The sequence below is a fragment of the Acipenser ruthenus genome, chromosome 7 (genome assembly GCF_902713425.1).
Source record: "Acipenser ruthenus chromosome 7, fAciRut3.2 maternal haplotype, whole genome shotgun sequence".
NCBI classification, from domain to species: Eukaryota; Metazoa; Chordata; class Actinopteri; order Acipenseriformes; family Acipenseridae; genus Acipenser; species Acipenser ruthenus.
This window is the reverse complement of record NC_081195.1, coordinates 10,892,556-10,910,339: the sequence shown is the minus strand read 5'-3', so window position 1 is coordinate 10,910,339 and position 17,784 is coordinate 10,892,556. Positions and strand designations below refer to the sequence as shown.

The following is a 17,784-nucleotide window of genomic DNA, read 5'->3' as shown; positions in this document are numbered from 1 at the left end:
CATCATTAAAGTAAGGATAAATAAATCAACAAATGCAGTTACAGTGTATAACAAATTTAAGTAAAACTAACAGGACAGACTAAATGTGTTGGCGGGAGAAACGGAACCTTTCTTGGCAATAAACTCGATGGGCGTTGGGACCTGTGTGTGTCACAGTCACACAGATAAGGTTTGGTCATACTATTCGTTGTAAAGATGAACCATGTTATATCAACATAGTGACATTCAATTGGTACTTTCTGTCAATGATGTTGCAGTCTGAATTTATTCGATTTTTAACCGAGGCAGATGCTGACATGCAGGCGTTCCCAGTATTGCCAGTTAAAGAAATTACGGCAGAACTCAATACAGCAACAGGGAATCATCATGACGCCAAGGATAATATTAGATCACCATTTACTTTCACTTCACAGCGATTCCGGTTAAACAAAGAAGATGAATTGTTTGAAGTACGTTTTGTTAATTTTAATTTCATATGTATAATCTGTTTGTAGAAGTGCTGATAGGAAACCATCCTGAAGAAGCTATACGTGCATTAAGTCCATGTGTACTAGTGTATTTTTTACATTCTATTAAGCTACAGGACAAAAAATAGGTTTGTGTGACCACTGGCTAATATGTTAATGAACAATACACTGAAATGCTAATTTGTCTTCCATTTTTATGCGTCCTGTTATTTTGATTGTTTTGATATTGTTATTTTATTAAGTCTCACTGTTATTTTTATTTTATAGGATGGGGATATCCAAAGACATCTGTACCTGCAAGATGCCATAACAAGCGTTGCAGATGATACTGAGAAACCAAAGTAGGTACAGCACATGATAATGGATTTTTAAAAACAATTAAACAACTGTGCAGTATTTGACTTAATGATTAGAACAGACTGATGGCAGAAATAAAGTTTCACTTGATCTTTTGATGTGTGGAAATCAAACTGCCCAATAATAACTTGAGGCTAACATTTTATACTGTATGTCATACCAATGTACAGTTACAGTGAATTCCCTTTACCACCAATAAACTGAATAAAATGGTTTTAAAATGTCATTTGTGTCTTTAAAACATGCACTAGTGGTACATTTAAAAATATAATAATAATAATAATAATAATAATAATAATAATAATAATAATAATAATAATAATAATCATTATCATTTTGACTAGAAGTCTTTTTCAATGTCTTCAGTGTTGAAGACTTTAAATGTTAGCCTTTAGGCGTAATTCGGGGGATGACGTAGAGGGCTCTCTCCCGCTTTGCGCTGCTTTTTTCTTATCCTATATCCTTTTCTTTAGCCTGTCTTACCTTCCCTCCGTGGCGTCCTGCCCGGTAGCGTCCGTGATCTCTTCCGGGTGGAAGCTGATCCCAGTTCAGCCTCATTTAGTATTTCCAGCCAATCACACAATGCAGTGCTCGCCTCGTCAATTATTAGGGCATGGCCAGCGCTGCTTTACGTATGTTATTGGCTGCCCCTCCTGTCTATCTCTCTCTCTTTTTCTATTTAACCCAGCACTATTTCCGCTTCCTTGTCTGTGTTTGTTTTTTGTTCCTCCTCCTCCCCACCTCTGCTCCTTTCTATATCGCACTGTCCGCACAGGGCTCCCTCAGGGGGGGAAGTGAGTCTCACTCCCCCGGCTGTCCGGGTCGGCCTCTCGTCTCAACCACTGCTGTCCGGCTGTTCCTCGCCGGCCTGAGGGGACCCCCGGCCACATCCTATTCTTCTGCTGCTTATGCGCTAAGCGTTCCAGGCCTCAACCTTGCTGTCCCATCTCCTCTCTTCCATTTCAGGTCCAGGACCATTTCAGCCCCCTCATGCAGTAGGTCGTGCCTCCACCTGCCGAGCGGGACCCGACCGAGGGGTGGGGGGGGTTTCTCTGTTTTCGTCTCTCCTAAACGGACCCGAGACACTTTTTCCTAAGCTCTTAGCTGCCTGAGGATGCTACACTGAGTTGCGAAGGATCTGTCCTTTTGTCCTGTTCGTCCCCTTCCTGTCTCTTGCTCCACTAAATGCCCAGCAGCCAGAGGATGCTGCCTGACCCGACGAGAAGGGAAAACTCTTCGTCCCCCTATCTCGTCCTGCTATCAGTATCTAACCTCAATGTTACTAAGGACCATTCCCAAACTCCAGCCCTCAATCTCGCCATCCCTCTCAAACTCGTCTCACTCTTAAACTCTCAAATGTCTCGCCCCTCTCAAGCCTCCTAAGCAACCGGAGAAATCCTCTCATCTTGTCTCATTCTTAATATCTCACTCCCAATTTCGCCTCCTCTCAAGCCCTTATGGGCAACCAGTGAATTTATTTTAGTTTTTCTAAATCCAGTGTGCGGTCTTAATAGGGAGTTCATCATGACTTAATATTGAGTTTAGGTTTACTGTATATTCCAGAAAACTAAGGCATAGACTCTGAGACTTGTTTTTTATTCCCTCACTGCAGTTGGTAGTGCAGACTTTTACCCTTTTATACAATGATGTTTTTCTCTTGTGCAGGGTCTCTGAGTTCAGATGCCATATAGCAGGCTGTAGCCAGCTCTTTGACACACTGGAAGGGTATGAGCATCATTACAATACATTTCACCGCAACGTCTGCTCCTACTGCAAGCGCTCCTTCCCCTCTGGCCATCTTCTGGACATTCATATACTGGAGTGGCATGATTCCCTGTTCCAGATCCTGGCAGAGAAGCAGAACATGGTCAGTTAACTTTACACACAAAACTGAATTCAAATTAATTTCTTCCACTTGTTTTTCCAATTGAAATTACCCAAGCTGTTTCCAGCGCTTACTCAGCTGAGTGAGTGAGTGATCTCACATGTAGCCAGAAGTGCCTGCAGTGCATGAGAAGATCATTCAGATCTACAAGCACACATTTCATCCCAATGAACATTTACTGCAAATGGGACTATGCTAATGGAAAATGGAAAATAGCTGACAAAGTACTATACTGGTCACATTACACAAATTCCACCTTGATCAGACTTGCTCTGCAGAGACTGTAATGAATAATTAGCAACCAAATAATAAACAGATACAAAATTCAAATTTAGAGGGTCTACAACATTCCTTTAAGTTACACCAAAGATTTGTGTTGAAAGTTTGTTTTAAAATTCAATGGATTAAGAAAGTTTCATTTAAAAAAAAAAGTTTAATGGATATCAAACTTTATTTTATATAAGAAAACAGTTGTTAAATAACTAATGGGTTCACGTTTTATGAGTTATTTTTATTTCTGTAATTGTGTTACACTGACATTTAGTGGTTTACAATTGTATGACAACCAAAGCCAGTAACACACTGTTTGATATGGCTTTTTTTCTTTCTTCAATAATTTACTGATTTGTTTCCTTTTTTCAGTATCAGTGCTTGGTAGAAGGCTGTTCTGTGAAATTTAAGACCAGTATTGACCGAAAAGATCATTTAATAAAAATTCACAGTTATCCTCCAGATTTTAGATTTGACAAGCCCAAGAAAAGCAAAAGGTAAATATTTTTATTTTACTTTTTAAAACTATATATATATATATATATATATATATACTGATTTTGTTGTGGTTTCTTAATTATTAATAAGTATCTGCCATATGATAGCTATAGTCCAAAAATGTTCAGTAATATATATTACTGAACATTTTTGGACTATTGCTATCATATGACAGATATTATTTGTGAATTATTAATTAAAGAAATTCATGAAGGTTATAAACCCTAGTACATATATATTTTATCATTAGGATGTGCATGCATGTACATTTTTATTGGTGTACTTATTTTAGGGTTAAACCTGATCCAGCCTGATTTCAGCCCTGAGTAACATTTTTAAAACTGTGGAAGTAAACCATGATTAAACCCGTTTTTTTTGTAATTATAAATATAAACCAAAAATAAAATAAAATAAAACCCCCACATTGGAACCCCTAATTTATGCAGTATAGTTTCTAACCCCTGAACCTTCTCCACTGTCGAGTAGCATTTAGGACCTCACTGCCATGATAGAGTGTAGAGGATGAAACTCCAATGTTAAGTGAGCATTTCTTTGTGTTGTGGTGTCTGTCTTGAGTTCAGTGGCGCATGTTTGCAAATCATTGGTTAATTAAGCGCTAAAAAAAGACCAGATTTTAAATTATATTTGAAAACTGGTAATGAAAATTGACTACTGCGCTGACTCTAAAAATGTATTGTGTTCGAGGTGGGGTGGATTTGAGCCTGGTGAAGAGGGTCCTGCCCAGGAACTAGATTCTCCAGTATTCATGGCTAAACTGTTTAGAGTTTGTCATTCATTTTAGATCAGCATCTAAACGAACATCCTTTTGGAAACTCTTAGTCATTTCAGGTTTATTCAGCACATTAAAGAAAGTTTCCAGTTGTTAGAACAGACGGAATTCAATTGAAATATCTTGACCACATACCCCAAAACCACAACCCGTTTTCTCCATTGTAGAGAAGTGTACATAGATGAAAATGCATCTATATTGAAGCTTTTTTTTCCATATCTACATCCACTTAAAAACAATACACTTACAAAAACAGTGTACAACTGTATTTCAATTGTGCTGTCCCACTGCCTGCAGTTATACTCTTAGGATTGGGAGGATTTGAAATATGGTTTTAGTGTTCCTTTTACTGTGGTTGTTTATAAATAACATAAAAGTCAAAATCAGCCACATATCCAGATCTTAGCAGTTTCTGTATCATGTGGATATTATTATAGCAAATTTACATTGCATTGTAAGATTTCAAAGCCTTATTATATATCTGTCTTATTTTGTGACGCAGTTGTTTCACTGCAGTTGCAGTTTTCTGTATCATGCAAAGCATTGCCTCACTTACCATTTTGCTTCACATATTGCAAGGATTGATTGCTGTTGCTAAGCAACGACTACAAGCCAAGTGGCATGGAGTGGGGGAGACCATTGTCTCCAATTACATCAAATGCACCCTGTAGTTCTAGCTATTGTATGCATATTTTTTGATCTTTCCTTTTTTAAGATCCTGGATTTTTTTTTATAAAAAAGTCACTTATATGCAGCTCTCAGAATCTGATCAGTCATTTGCCTCGGTGACAGGGTGCTGTTTCTAAATAATTTATTTATCCATGTTGTGTTGTCACGGGAAAACAGGATTCCCAATGACAGTGAATGCCTGAGTGATTCCACTTGTCATATAATATTGTATAGAAACAGGAAATAAATTATCAGCATATTTCATCACATTTATTAATGGTAAAAAGAAAAAAATAATTAAATAATGAGCACGTAACAGCTTCTGTTACTGTATATCCTTGCTAAATCAGAATAAGACAAATCTGTTCAGCTTTCATCTTATGAGTTATGGAAGAGAGACTGCCTCCTATAGAAACTGTACTTAGAACTTGTATTTTTACATGTATTAACAACAGCCAAGATAAGACTCCACATAGAAGAGATGTGACAATGGTCCAACCATGTCCTGATGATACAGGACGTATGGAGTCCATGGAGGTCTGTCCACCTGAAAAAGCAGAGCCGGCAATGAGTGAATACAGCTCTGGTCATGTAGAGCAGATGAAACCACGCTATTCATACAAGTTCGTTTTTTTTAATTATTATTTTATGTAGAGGCACTCTTTGGTATTTTGTATTTTGTAAAACACTTTCAGCACTACCCCAGGATTAAGTTATGTCACTATCTTATACTGAAAAAAATGGGCATATATATACATAATAGTATATTAGTTGAGTTTACTGGTCTGCTGTTTTAAGTGGAGTTTTCCTTCCTTCTAGACCTGTGTACCAGAAAAAAGTAAAAAAAAGTACCCCTTTTGTAGCCACAAGAGAGAACACTTCAACCACAAATCAGACCACCACCCTTACAGTTACAGTTTCAACATATTTCCAATGCAGATTTTAAAACTCCCAAAATAAATACATAGTGACATGTATTTAAAACATGTGATGGGATCCTTGCAATGGCCGTTCCAGTTTGTACAGTTAGGGGGCACAGTGGAAGCAGATGTCTCTGCTTTGAGAAGGCCTTCTCAGTAACACCCCCTTTAGTGTACTAATTGGATATCGATAAGCCATGAACCTTTTACTCATGCGTTCCATCTTAAACCTGCTACAACAAAAGGGTTGTGTCAGAGGAAAGGGTTAAAACTATAAACAAACTATTGGACAATACTATAGTAATGTATGCCATAATAGTGAAATTAAAGAACTGTTTATTTTATTTTTAGGGTACCAGCCACAATTTGTTTTGGTCAAGGCTCAGTACGAGGATTCAGGGGCATGAAGAAAAAGAAATGATTTCTACTGAAGAAAATTAAAAGAATGAGGAGGCTCTGTGCCCTATAGTTCTCCTTAAAATGATACAATAACTTGGGATGTAAGAAGTCATAGTGGATCGTTGGAGCTCTAATAATAATTTCCCATTACTGCAACTGTCTTGGCAAATTTCATTGACTTGTTCAAGTAAAACCAACATTATCCAAATGTTCAATGTCTATCATCTCGTCAACGATATTGCATTTTTAGATTACAAAGTATAGCATTATAAAAGAACAAGTAGAGACTGGTAAAGAGTTGGTGTCCTGTGGTGTGTGTTCATCAGGTCTTATATTCTCCTTGCTGATTGAACTCACAGAACACAGCAAGAGCTATAGCTACACACTACCAGCTACAGAGTGAACTGCGGCATGCCAATCACTCCACAGTGTGAGAGTTTAGGGATCAGGTTACAATGCCATCTATCATATCCCAGTCACTCCCCAGTATGTAGTCTACAGAACCCTCACAACAATCTTAAATGTGAGATGTGCCCCATAGCAAGAGATCACATTGTATTACTATCCAGCGAGTCAAGAGAGTTACATTACATCATTTATCAGCAATGGTGGGCAATCCATGAAATGTATTAACAAAAATGCCAACATTGTTCACCCTTCCTGTATGTTTTTCACTATTTCTATTTTTTTTTTTTTAATCCTGGTGCTCTTCTACTAAATACATGTCAAAATATGTATATGTATTAAAAAAAGCGTAAAATTAGGACATGAAATTAAAAACGAAAATAAAAATGAACCATTGTGGCTGGTGTTGTTTTGTACAAGTGATGTGATCATGAGCTGCAGAATAAAATCTAAACCAAGAGGGGTTTTGTAAAGGTTGTGATAAATGTTGCCAAACATACATGATGCCACAGAGCTCATTCTTGTAATGAACCACAGTTATAAAGTTCTACCTCTCAAATATGTTTTTAAAAAGGCGTTAACCATGCACCACCGGGATTATGAAAGTAATACCCTGTTACTTGGCATGCAGGGTAACCACAGAACCCTCTGCACTATGGGAGTCCTGATTCTTGGCATAATCAGAATGTTGCTCCATTTCCTAATTTGGTGATGCTCAAGAAGACTTAATGGATATATAGGCACTTACCGCAGTTGAGCAGTGATCGGACGCTTAATTATAAAGCAAGTGGGTATTTTAATTACGCTAATTCTTTTGGGAGATTTTTTATTTATTTATTTATTTTTCAATCCATATAGTTAACAAAGTTGAGTTTTACGTTTTCTCATATTTTTATTTTGTTTCGTGTAAAGCACAGTTAATAAAGAACCGTTGTCCTATAGGAAACCAAATACTTTAACAGAAATATTAAAGCTACTTTTAAACTTTTTAGTTGTTTATTCATCTATTTTTTTCATTAAATGATTTTGCGAGTTAAATATATAACAAAACGTTATTTTTCAGTTTGTATAATCAATGCTATTGTTGAGTAAACTACACAACTGTTATAAAATGGATTTTATCATACATTTTCATAATGCATTTTGTAGTTAAACAGATAACGTTAAAATGGTCATAGATTTTCCAGAAACGTGCCCTTTCTGTTTCCATTGTTGGGTTCCCTGCAATCCTTCAGAATTGCAATACATATTGTTACATTTTATAGACAAAGGCGGTTTTTTAATATGCATTCTGTTAGTTATTTAACTGATTAGTAGCCTGCTAAAATAGGTTAATGGTTAATAGTTAATATACAGGTGCTTGTTTATTAAGGTATTACATTCATATGCTAAAGTGGGTGTGTTATTCATGCATGTTTATTGGAATGTTGGGGAGTTGCACTTTTTCTAATTTAAAATAATTACATTTTTTGTCTTAAGGAAAACCAACTACTGTACCACTAGTGGGGAACATCGCCCAGATACACTTCTTATTTATTTTTTCAAAATGTGCTCTATAATCCATGAGGTGGCGCTAATGCATTACAGTTGTCTATTGTATACTACATGTGCTTAGTTACTGCTGAAAATACACCTTAAATTGGATGCAATGCAATGTTTTAAAAGTAATTCTGGACAGTGGGGGGTACTAGCCTATTGGGGTTCCTATAACATCCACTTTGTATAAACACCTGAAAACCTATTTACAAACAACTTTTTACAAGCTAAAACGCATAGCACAGAACTGATAGACTTGTTAAGCACGATGTTACGTTGCACAAAGAAAAGACAAGACCAATAACTAAATAAATAGTCCCATTGTCTTATCCACAAAATATGTCACACAAAAATTGCCAAATAGCATCGGACCAGTTGTGTTAAGTGCAGTAATATTCTTAAACAGCTCAGCAGTCTTTTGATCCGGCAGTGCTGACAGAGTATATATATATATATATATATATATATATATATATATATATATATATATATATATATATATATATATATATATATATATGCGACACAGGACCATATAGTGTCAGATATATGTCAGATAGTAACTGCTTTAACCTGTTAAAATATAATAATAATAATTATAATAATAATAATAATAATAATAATAGTATTTTAACAATAGTCTATTTTTCTGGTGTCCAAGCAAATCAGAGATTGTAAACATAAAGTTAATAGCACTGTCCGTTTGTAATATCTTGCGTGCTTGCCGTTGTGTTGTTACATTTATAGATATCTTATTATGGTCCGTTTTTGGATCATTTTACATATATTCTTGTATTAAAAACGTGTTTTGTTTTGTGGACATAACTAATTTCAAGTATGTATGCCATCAGAAATCAGTATTAAACCATTGTGAATTGTAATTAATTCCTCATTAATCCAAAAAGAGGATATTATTATCAATGACTATGTTTTTCTTGAATATTAATAATCTAAATCCCGAATAAAGAAATGCCGATGTTGTTTTAACGTAAGCATGGGCTTGTTTAAACTTTAACTGCATTTTATAAACAATAACCGATGATGATACAATAAGTCTCTTGAGCATCTAAAGCTATTGCCAAAAGTTTTGTATCCTCTAGAATTTTAGGATTGAGACATACTGTAAAAAAACAAAACAAACCAACAAAAACCTTTATGCACATAATTTAGATCTTTATTTAACATCATGCAAAAAAAGAAACTTCAAAAGTCGTAATAGTAGTACAGTATTTCATGTCAGATTTGGAAATGTCACTTCTATTTATTTATTATCAATTTTTCGTTAAAGATATGGAAAACTAAAAAGCAGTATGGGAAACTGGGGACGTTTTTTTAGTTTTTTTTTTTTTGTTTCTCCCCATTACACATAGATGGTTTAAGCTAGTTTGACCAGACTTTGATACAAGAATCTTACATCTGTCCTCTACCAATCACCATAGTTATCCTGTTCAAAGAGTTGATATACATATGGCAAGAGGGCTTGAAATGTAAGGTGTCAGATGTTACAATCGACCCCATGAGGGTGGGGTCAGATGTAACATTCTGTGAAGAATAATTAAATAAATAACATTTAACTCAAGAATTGAACGTTTTATTGAATAAGATCAATTTATACATGAAGCAAATATGTTTGTTTTTATTTAACTAAAAAACTGAATATCTTTATTGAAAAATAAAAATCTTAAAATAAGGCTATTTATTTGTTGTCCTACTTTTAAAACTTTTTAACATCCCTAAAATTATAAGCCTTTTCAAGTAAGAAAATGCCACTACATTCTGTTTCCTTCAGTGCAAGCTTCATGTGCCCAAATATAGTTGAACTAATAATGTTGTATGGAGTCAATTGTAGCACGTGTTACAACTGGCCCCAACCCAGGGAGCCATTACTAAACCTCATGTTGCCGCAAGAAACAACAAAACTAAGAGCAACCAATTCTGTCAATTATACGTACAGATATGAGGGATGAGAATGCTAAAAGCCTGGATCCATAAACTGGATAACACAGGTATATATCACAAAAAGAAAACTGTGGGAAAAACGTACTTTAGGGCTTTGGCACAGAGACCTCCTCTTCTACTACAAGCAGACAGAGACCTGAACTGAGCATGTGCCAAGTGAGCGATGGCACTCTAGCTTGCTTCTGATTGGAGAACTTCAAGGTGTACAACCGTCCCGTGTAATTACTGTCCCCGGGTCCTCCGTATGTAATTCAATATGTTAACGTAACATTATTTAGTAGGTTTCATTCGACTTTATGAAGCAAAATTAATTAATTATATACGGCGATGCAAAACTTTTTGCAATAGCTGTATATTAAATTTAGGTCAAGCTAAAACTGTAACAACATTATTGTTATTGAAACCAAATGAAAGTCATACCACGCAGAAGGAAAATGATTACCATATCAAGATTCGTAAAGTAAATTAAAAGTCTTTATTGAATACTTTGTACAAAATCACGACATTCTGTTCCTTTCTAATGTAGTATGTACAAATAATATATTGTAGGAATCAACACACGCACACACACGCACGCGCGCGCACACACACAGTTAAATATTGTAAATATTGTGATCCTGCTTTTTGTGTGACAGTGGTTACATCAAACCATACTTTTAGAATTGTTTTATTTACAAATACAGCATTATAAAGGAAGAGCTTTACCCTGTCAACGAGACGACGTTTTCACATCCAAATAGTGCTTGACTTTTAAGAGCTCTGTTCAAAAGGGAAAATACAGGTCCTTTCAATGTCTACAAATAGACACCAACTTCAATAGCAATTAATCACAGGAACCGTGCAACTTATAAAGTTTACCAATATACCATTGTATTTTCAAATACACGTTTTAAATTGTGACCTGCAAGCATACATGCACACATACATACATAAACAAGCACGATACAATACAGTATTGTCTCCAGTGGCCTATCAGTTATAAAACGGAAAGGTCAATTATTTTTTTTTTAAAGTTGTATTTGGAATTGGAATATATTTAGGGATCCTTATTTGCAGATAATTCAATCATTCTTTTCTGAATTTTTTTTTAATGTAAATAATGTTTTATTGTATAGTTTGAGTTTATATCAAACATCCATTAATAAAACATGTCTGAGGCTGTCAACAGATTTCTAAGTCACCTGTTGCGTTTGTCCTGTGATACGCAAGCATTCATGGATGTACGCGCGTTTAAACACAGCCATAACCTTGTATATTTACCAAAAGTATTTTTGCGTAAAGGAATGTGTTAAGGATAAGGGCGTCTGCTAAGAAATAAATAATATATATATATATATATATATATATATATATATATATATATATATATATATATATATATATATATACTTGCTATTTTTTAATGTTCTCTTTTTGCACCCATTGGGCTAACATCTCTGAGTACATGGAATGATGGTTTTATAAAGCATAGTCTGATTGGTTTTAGTTAGTTATGATAGATAGTACATCCCATATGTCACTGGTGTACCGAAGAGTCCTGGGACTGGCAGCGCAGGTCTCTGGAAAGAACTGGACGGTCCATATAGTGAAGGAGAGCCAAGGTGCGCACCGAGTGGGAATGGAAAGGCAAAGGAAGGCAGCAGTGGCTTGGTGGCCAATTTGAACTTTTCTAGTTCAGCCTCTTGAAGTCTTTTGGCTTTAGCTCTTCTGTTCTGGAACCAGATTTTAACCTGTGTTTCTGTGAGGTTTAAGGAGTTTGAGAATTCTGCTCTCTCCGCTATGGAAAGGTACTGCTTCTGTCTGAATTTCCTCTCCAGAGCCAGCAGCTGCGAGGTGGTGAACGGGGTTCTGGGCTTTCTGTTGTTCTTGTGTTTTCTTAATGTACAAGGAGGGGGGCTGGAGTGTCCTGTTTAAAAAAAGAAAACAAAACAAAAAAAATGACTTCGTTATTTTTGCCAAAAGATGCTTAGACCGATGCATGGTTACCCTTTTTGGAGCGTTATTTGTTGGCCCTTATTGTTTTTCACTCAAACGCTTTCAACGTTTTGTGAAAGGCACTGTTGACCTGTACACTTGTTATCTTTATATGATAAACAATATTTTCTATAGGAGATATGTATATTATTCGTGTATACAAAATAAAATAATACAATATAGGAACTTAGCCAAGTCAGTTGGCCTAGTTACAAAAACAACACGATACAATATCCATTTACTTTTCTTTGTATTGATGGAATGATACACATTATAGTAGGTTATTCATCAGTTCCAAATATTAGTAAGTGAGTATACATGTCGCAGTGTGTATACGGTTTTGGATGCAGCTATGGCTATTTATAATGTATGCGGATAATCGAACGTTCCATTTCCTATGATCGAGGCCAATACATTATTATCCTCCACGAAATTAAACTTAACTTGTTGACTTAAGTGGACTGTTCGGTAGGTATTTAATATACATGGCAGTATAATTCACTAACACGCGGTTAGGTGTTACTGTTCTCATTCTAAATGGAAAACGAATATTTTAAGTTTGAACTTTAAAAAATAGACACGTAAATGTGTTGTTGTTATTTATGTATTAGTTTAGCCATTATCCATGGATTCATTTGATGATTTACTGTTATTTATTTTAATGTTCAGATCGAAATGCGTCGTTGCTTATATTAATGTGTCTTAATTCCCACTATATAAACCTACATTGTGGGACTGAGACAAAAAACAAACAAACAAAATATTAACAAATATAACATAAATTGGGGAAAAAAGGAAAATGTAGACCTTTTCATTTCTTCTTTTAACGCTGTCCCAGTTTAAAAGTAAAATATAATAATATTCTGCTGACCACACATTGAATATTTGGGGATTGCATGAAAAACAACGAACACTTTAAAACAATAATAATACAATAATAATAATAAAATACCTGTCACATGTATTACCTGACAATGATACACCATTTGTAAAAACAGCTTTTACAAACTGAAATCTAAAATCTTCATAGCATATTATCGGTACTACTATACAGCCCAATAAAATGAACACATCATCAATATTAGTGATATAAACTGTATAGCTCATCTTCCTAAGATGTTTTACTGATAAAGATTTACTTACTGGGCGGAGTTGAGAAAGATGAATTTTGAAACCAAGTGCTCTGGTCCTTGTCACTAAGATCTTCGATGTCATTTTTCGGAGACTCCGTTAAGTTTGGAAAACTCTCCACAGAAACGCGTTTCTCAGCAGAAATTGACTTTGGAGACTGAGGCTGATCAGCAACGGGCTTATTGGAAACCATACCCTGTTCATATGGCGAATATTGAGTCCTGCAAGACGATCTCTTCGAAATAAGAGATTCTACACTAAAAGGAAGGCTGGGTGCCTTGCTTTTACATCCTTTGATAACGTCGTTATCTTTTAATGGACAATCTTCCTTCTCTGAATCTTCTCTTTTGTGCTGCTTTTCTTGAGAAAGAGGCCCTTGTACAGGATTCATGATACTAGAGAAAGGGGCCATACACCTTTGCAGAAACCACTCTTCAGTCCAAAATCTCTTTTTGGCATGCGACGGTGTGGCCAAAGTACACCACTTTCTGTCAAAATACCCTCAACTTCTTGTGCCTTATCTGTTGTGCTTTCAGCTATAAAAGTTCTGTAACTTTCGCTTTATCTAACCGCCTTCCAATCAGATTGCCTTTTTGTCTATATGACGTTAGAGGCAACGTTTTGATTGGCTGACAAGTTTCTAAAAGGCATCAAGAATGATTTTTGAAAGACATGAGTAGTTAATCAGAGTGTCTTGCTGGGAAGGTTTATCGATAGCTCCAGGGCTCTAATCTCCTAGGAGCTCTGACTCACCAGAGCAATTTTAGTGCAATTAACCAGTAGGGCAACCTTAAAAAAAGAGTCTCTTTACTCATTAGTTAGGCACTTATTGAAACCATACAGGAAAGCAACCCCCCCCTCGGTGGTATTTATTTTTTGCCTCATTTTTGCATTTTGTGTGTATATATTACGTTTTTTTGTTTGAATATTTAACGGTTCCTTGCATTTTCTGAGTAATATAACGATAATTTATCCATAGTCGTTTCTTTGTAGCCACTTATACCTATGTGTTTGTAATGGGGGTAATCTATACAGCAGGTTATATATTTTTATTTTTTCATTTGTCTGTCTGTCTTTATTAGCTGAATAAGTTATACTTATTTACCATACACTATTAATAAAGTATGATTGTTTAAATAAAGCATTTGTACAGCCTAAAATATGTCCTGGCCCTTTTAAGATTGCTGGAGCTTCAATTGAAAAGCACCAGGCAATCCTTCACTATAAGTCAAAGCGTTTAATAAGGCAGACAAGTTATGTTTTGGAAGGCGCCAGGCTCGGCAGGATCAAAAAGGAAGCTACCTCAGGGAGAATAGGCAACAGTTAACTCTACTTAACCAATTGTCCTCAGAACGTTGAATGTCTAGTGCGTGGCTGGAAGGGGAACATTCTCACAGTCTGCTACATCAGGGGGCGTTAACTGTTTCATTCCTGGATTGTTGTTGAAACTAGGGAAACCTTTACCTTATATTATACATTTAAGTTATCGGTGATTTTAAATAGGGGATTATAAACCATTAAATAATAATAATGCTCATCACTATAGTGTTCGTTTAACAGCTCATGGTATAATCAATTCAATATATAATCTCTTATTTTTTTCTGCAAACAGCTATCAATTTTACTAAGTTCTGTTTCCTATATTTAGCATTTTACAACGCACTGTTAATAATGTTAATTCAAATAGCAATACTATATGCCTACGTGGTTATTATGTGTTGAATATTGGAAGCAGGCGATAAGACGCTGTATATCATTGATAACTGGTTACAGAATGTTTAGAGGTGAAAAGGAAGTTTCATAGGATTGTAGGTGACTTTTTAGACAAACTCGGACGTTGATGAGTTTGACAATACACCGTGAATCTGTTGTGAAAGGGTTAAGTAAAATGGCAAGGTGAAAAAAAGTGAAACTTCACAAAATGTTTCGCTATCTAGTATTGCATTGAAAAAGCTGTTACAGAATGTTACAGTGCTTTGTGTAAAAACGTTTTAAATCGCATGAAATATTTTAAGAGGGGCGCACACACATCACGTAATATATTACCACCTATTGTATTACATAGGCTGTTCGCGATGTATTTATTTCTTTTAAGTGAGTATTAAATAGTTTTATTTATTATCGGAAGTTAAGTGATTTAAATGTGAAAAAGCTGAACTATGGTAACATACCTTAAATGCTATATATATATATATATATATATATATATATATATATATATATATATATATATATATATGGATTTTATTGTTTTCCTTGTCTGCAACTATATATTTTATTGTAAAGTTTTAAAACGGTGTTAAGTAGTGCTAAACTGATGAAGCGGGTGTTTTATTCATGTAATCTTTATTATTTGAATAGTAAGATACATTTTTATTCATGTAATAATTTGATATTTTAATGTCACTGTTTAGCATTGATGCATTTATTGGATTTATTATATACTGATAAATACTGCTTATTGTGCTGTCCCTGTTATTTTTTAGGTTTGTGTGTACCATTATCGTTTTTATATGAAATTGTATGTAAAGTTTTGTTTCTTAAAATGTGATGCAATATTGTATTTTTTTTTCTTACTACATTAAAACGCCGGGGGTTCCAAGAGACTCCTGTGGAGTCTGTAACAAAGCTCCGAATGTTATATAATGAAACACATCTAAAGTTCTTACATATGAATCATCTGTATCATTATTACAAGCTCGACAACTAGGCCTATGTTAAGTTAATCAGTGGATTACACACACGTCATACCATTATTTTTTAGCTGTTTATTGAAAAAAGGAAAAACAGCCTACACAGTAAGACGTACACCGGACAATCCATGTGGACGGTTTTGTTTTAGTTTTTCTTAACCAGTATATATTCGGGAAATGCAGTTAGTAATATTTAGGTAAGTCGGGTATTTTACTTTGACAATATACTGTCGTATGACTGATAAAGTAAGAAAACAAAGTACAAAATATATTCCTAGATTCATTTAAATGTTTTAAATGTATATTATTGCTGCCCGCGCAAATTATATCTTTCCATTTATTCTATACGGTTTTTGTTGCATGCTTTGTCTGTAAAACAGGAAAGAACAGCAGCAACTTACAATAAACTTAAGGTATTTCATTGTAATATCTTATCCTATTCAGTAGTATACACGTTTAATTTATTACTTAAACAAACAAAAAAGTAAATACACACAGGTAAATGTATACAACAGACAGAATATAAATATGACACAGAAATGTGTAACAAGAAATGCCATTCATCGCCTAACAAAAAGGGGGATCAATGCTGGCCACACACTTCATAAAATTCGGTTTATTGAGAATCCAAATGGTCTTCCGAATCTGACCCATTTTAGAAATGTTACGGGTAGTCCTGGTCAACTATAGTGTGCCGAATGAAAATAGATATTTCAATTTCCTAACAAAATAGTTTGCATACAGTATTATTTAATAAATTTTCATAATTATAAGCAAATTCCTTAAATAAATATACTTTCCTATTTGAGAAAGCTGCTTATAAGAGCTGCACAATTGGATAATCTTAAATGTCAAATAGTTCAACCGACTCAATTTTATTAGGGGCCAGCCTATATTTTTCACTTTGGGCAAATCGCAGCCATATTGGCCACTCCATAGTAAATCTTCGTGTGTGACATAAGCAATTTGTCTACAACCGAAAATCGGGTTCTTAAAGTCCATAACACGGCTTTATTAGTGCTGTGCACTCAAATATAATGAGTTGAATGTCTAGTGCATAATATGTAACGTTACGCAATGTTATGCAGGCTGCAACGTGTATGTTTCTCTAGTCACTTCGTGTTCTTCCATATTCTCTTGACCCACGGTATCGTGAGACCAGCAAATTATAAAACAGCAAATATATATTCTACAGTGGTCCATCAGACGATTCGCAGTTAAGACAGGTAAACTGCCATCAGTCCTTAACCATTTTTTTTCGATTAATGCATTTGTCTTTACTGTAGCATCCCGTTAACGTGCTTCTGTGTTGCTTCAAGTTGAATTTAAATTCAGACTTTGAACGTTGGCCTTTCCCAGTGGTGTTGGTTTCTTTACCTCTATATATTGGATAATTTGTTCTTCCTTTTACTCTTTTAGGAGCAAAACAATCGCTCGAAAATACTTGAATAAGTTGTTCCAAATGCTTTTTGTACGGCATACATCAGGTGTTTATAGACAGGATTGTATTTGAAAAACTACACTGATATCATCTAGCCTTTAATACGATTGTTATTTTGTTCACATAGCAGAAGCAAAATCAGTTCCTTAAAATTCTACTTTGATCATGTTTTACCACATGGAGCATAACATTCTAAAAAAGTCGAGGGAATAATATCTACTTGTTCAAGGGCCTTTTCTTCATGACTTGAAATAAAGAAGTATTGAAACTTTCCCACCTGCAGTAGTAATCTTCTCAATATATATACACACACACACACACATTTATGTAGCGGCTTAGTGCAACACATAATTACATATATAACACACATAACAGAGTTTCCTGCATACT

At 34.9% G+C, this 17,784-nt stretch overlaps 2 protein-coding genes across 3 annotated transcripts; one reads left to right on the top strand and one right to left on the bottom strand.

The window, feature by feature from the left end:
• The first annotated feature begins 54 nt into the window (after positions 1-54).
• Positions 55-7,051, top strand: LOC117416019 (zinc finger protein 511-like). Of its 2 annotated transcripts, none has more exons than XM_059026339.1 (6): positions 55-169; positions 735-808; positions 2,490-2,691; positions 3,352-3,476; positions 5,392-5,559; positions 6,208-7,051. In XM_059026339.1, exons 1-6 carry the CDS (start codon positions 128-130, stop codon positions 6,275-6,277), a joined length of 681 nt encoding a protein of 226 aa, XP_058882322.1. In that variant the 5' UTR covers positions 55-127; the 3' UTR covers positions 6,278-7,051. The 2 variants fall into 2 exon arrangements, with proteins under 2 accessions (XP_058882322.1, XP_033882925.2); XM_034027034.3 differs by having other exon boundaries at positions 68-449.
• Positions 7,052-11,524: 4,473 nt separating this feature from the next.
• On the bottom strand, positions 11,525-13,795 carry LOC117416229 (homeobox protein MSH-C-like). Its single transcript, XM_034027318.3, has 2 exons — positions 13,273-13,795; positions 11,525-12,061 (listed from the first exon to the last, which is right to left on the bottom strand). The coding sequence occupies exons 1-2, from the start codon at positions 13,670-13,672 to the stop codon at positions 11,646-11,648; spliced, it is 816 nt and encodes a 271-aa protein (XP_033883209.1). The 5' UTR covers positions 13,673-13,795; the 3' UTR covers positions 11,525-11,645.
• Between the last annotated feature and the right edge of the window lie 3,989 nt (positions 13,796-17,784).

What these genes read in the sequence shown, in the direction of transcription:
- LOC117416019 (XM_034027034.3), top strand. Translation starts at nt 246, where the DNA reads ATGATGTTGCAGTCTGAATTTATTCGATTTTTAACCGAGGCAGATGCT. An exon ending in GATGATACTGAGAAACCAAA is followed by an intron (nt 809 to 2,489) that starts GTAGGTACAGCA and finishes TCTCTTGTGCAG; the next exon opens with GGTCTCTGAGTTCAGATGCC. An exon ending in AAGCCCAAGAAAAGCAAAAG is followed by an intron (nt 3,477 to 5,391) that starts GTAAATATTTTT and finishes TATTAACAACAG; the next exon opens with CCAAGATAAGACTCCACATA.
- LOC117416229 (XM_034027318.3), bottom strand. Translation starts at nt 13,672, where the DNA reads ATGGCCCCTTTCTCTAGTATCATGAATCCTGTACAAGGGCCTCTTTCT. An exon ending in ATCTTTCTCAACTCCGCCCA is followed by an intron (nt 12,062 to 13,272) that starts GTAAGTAAATCT and finishes TTTTTTAAACAG; the next exon opens with GACACTCCAGCCCCCCTCCT.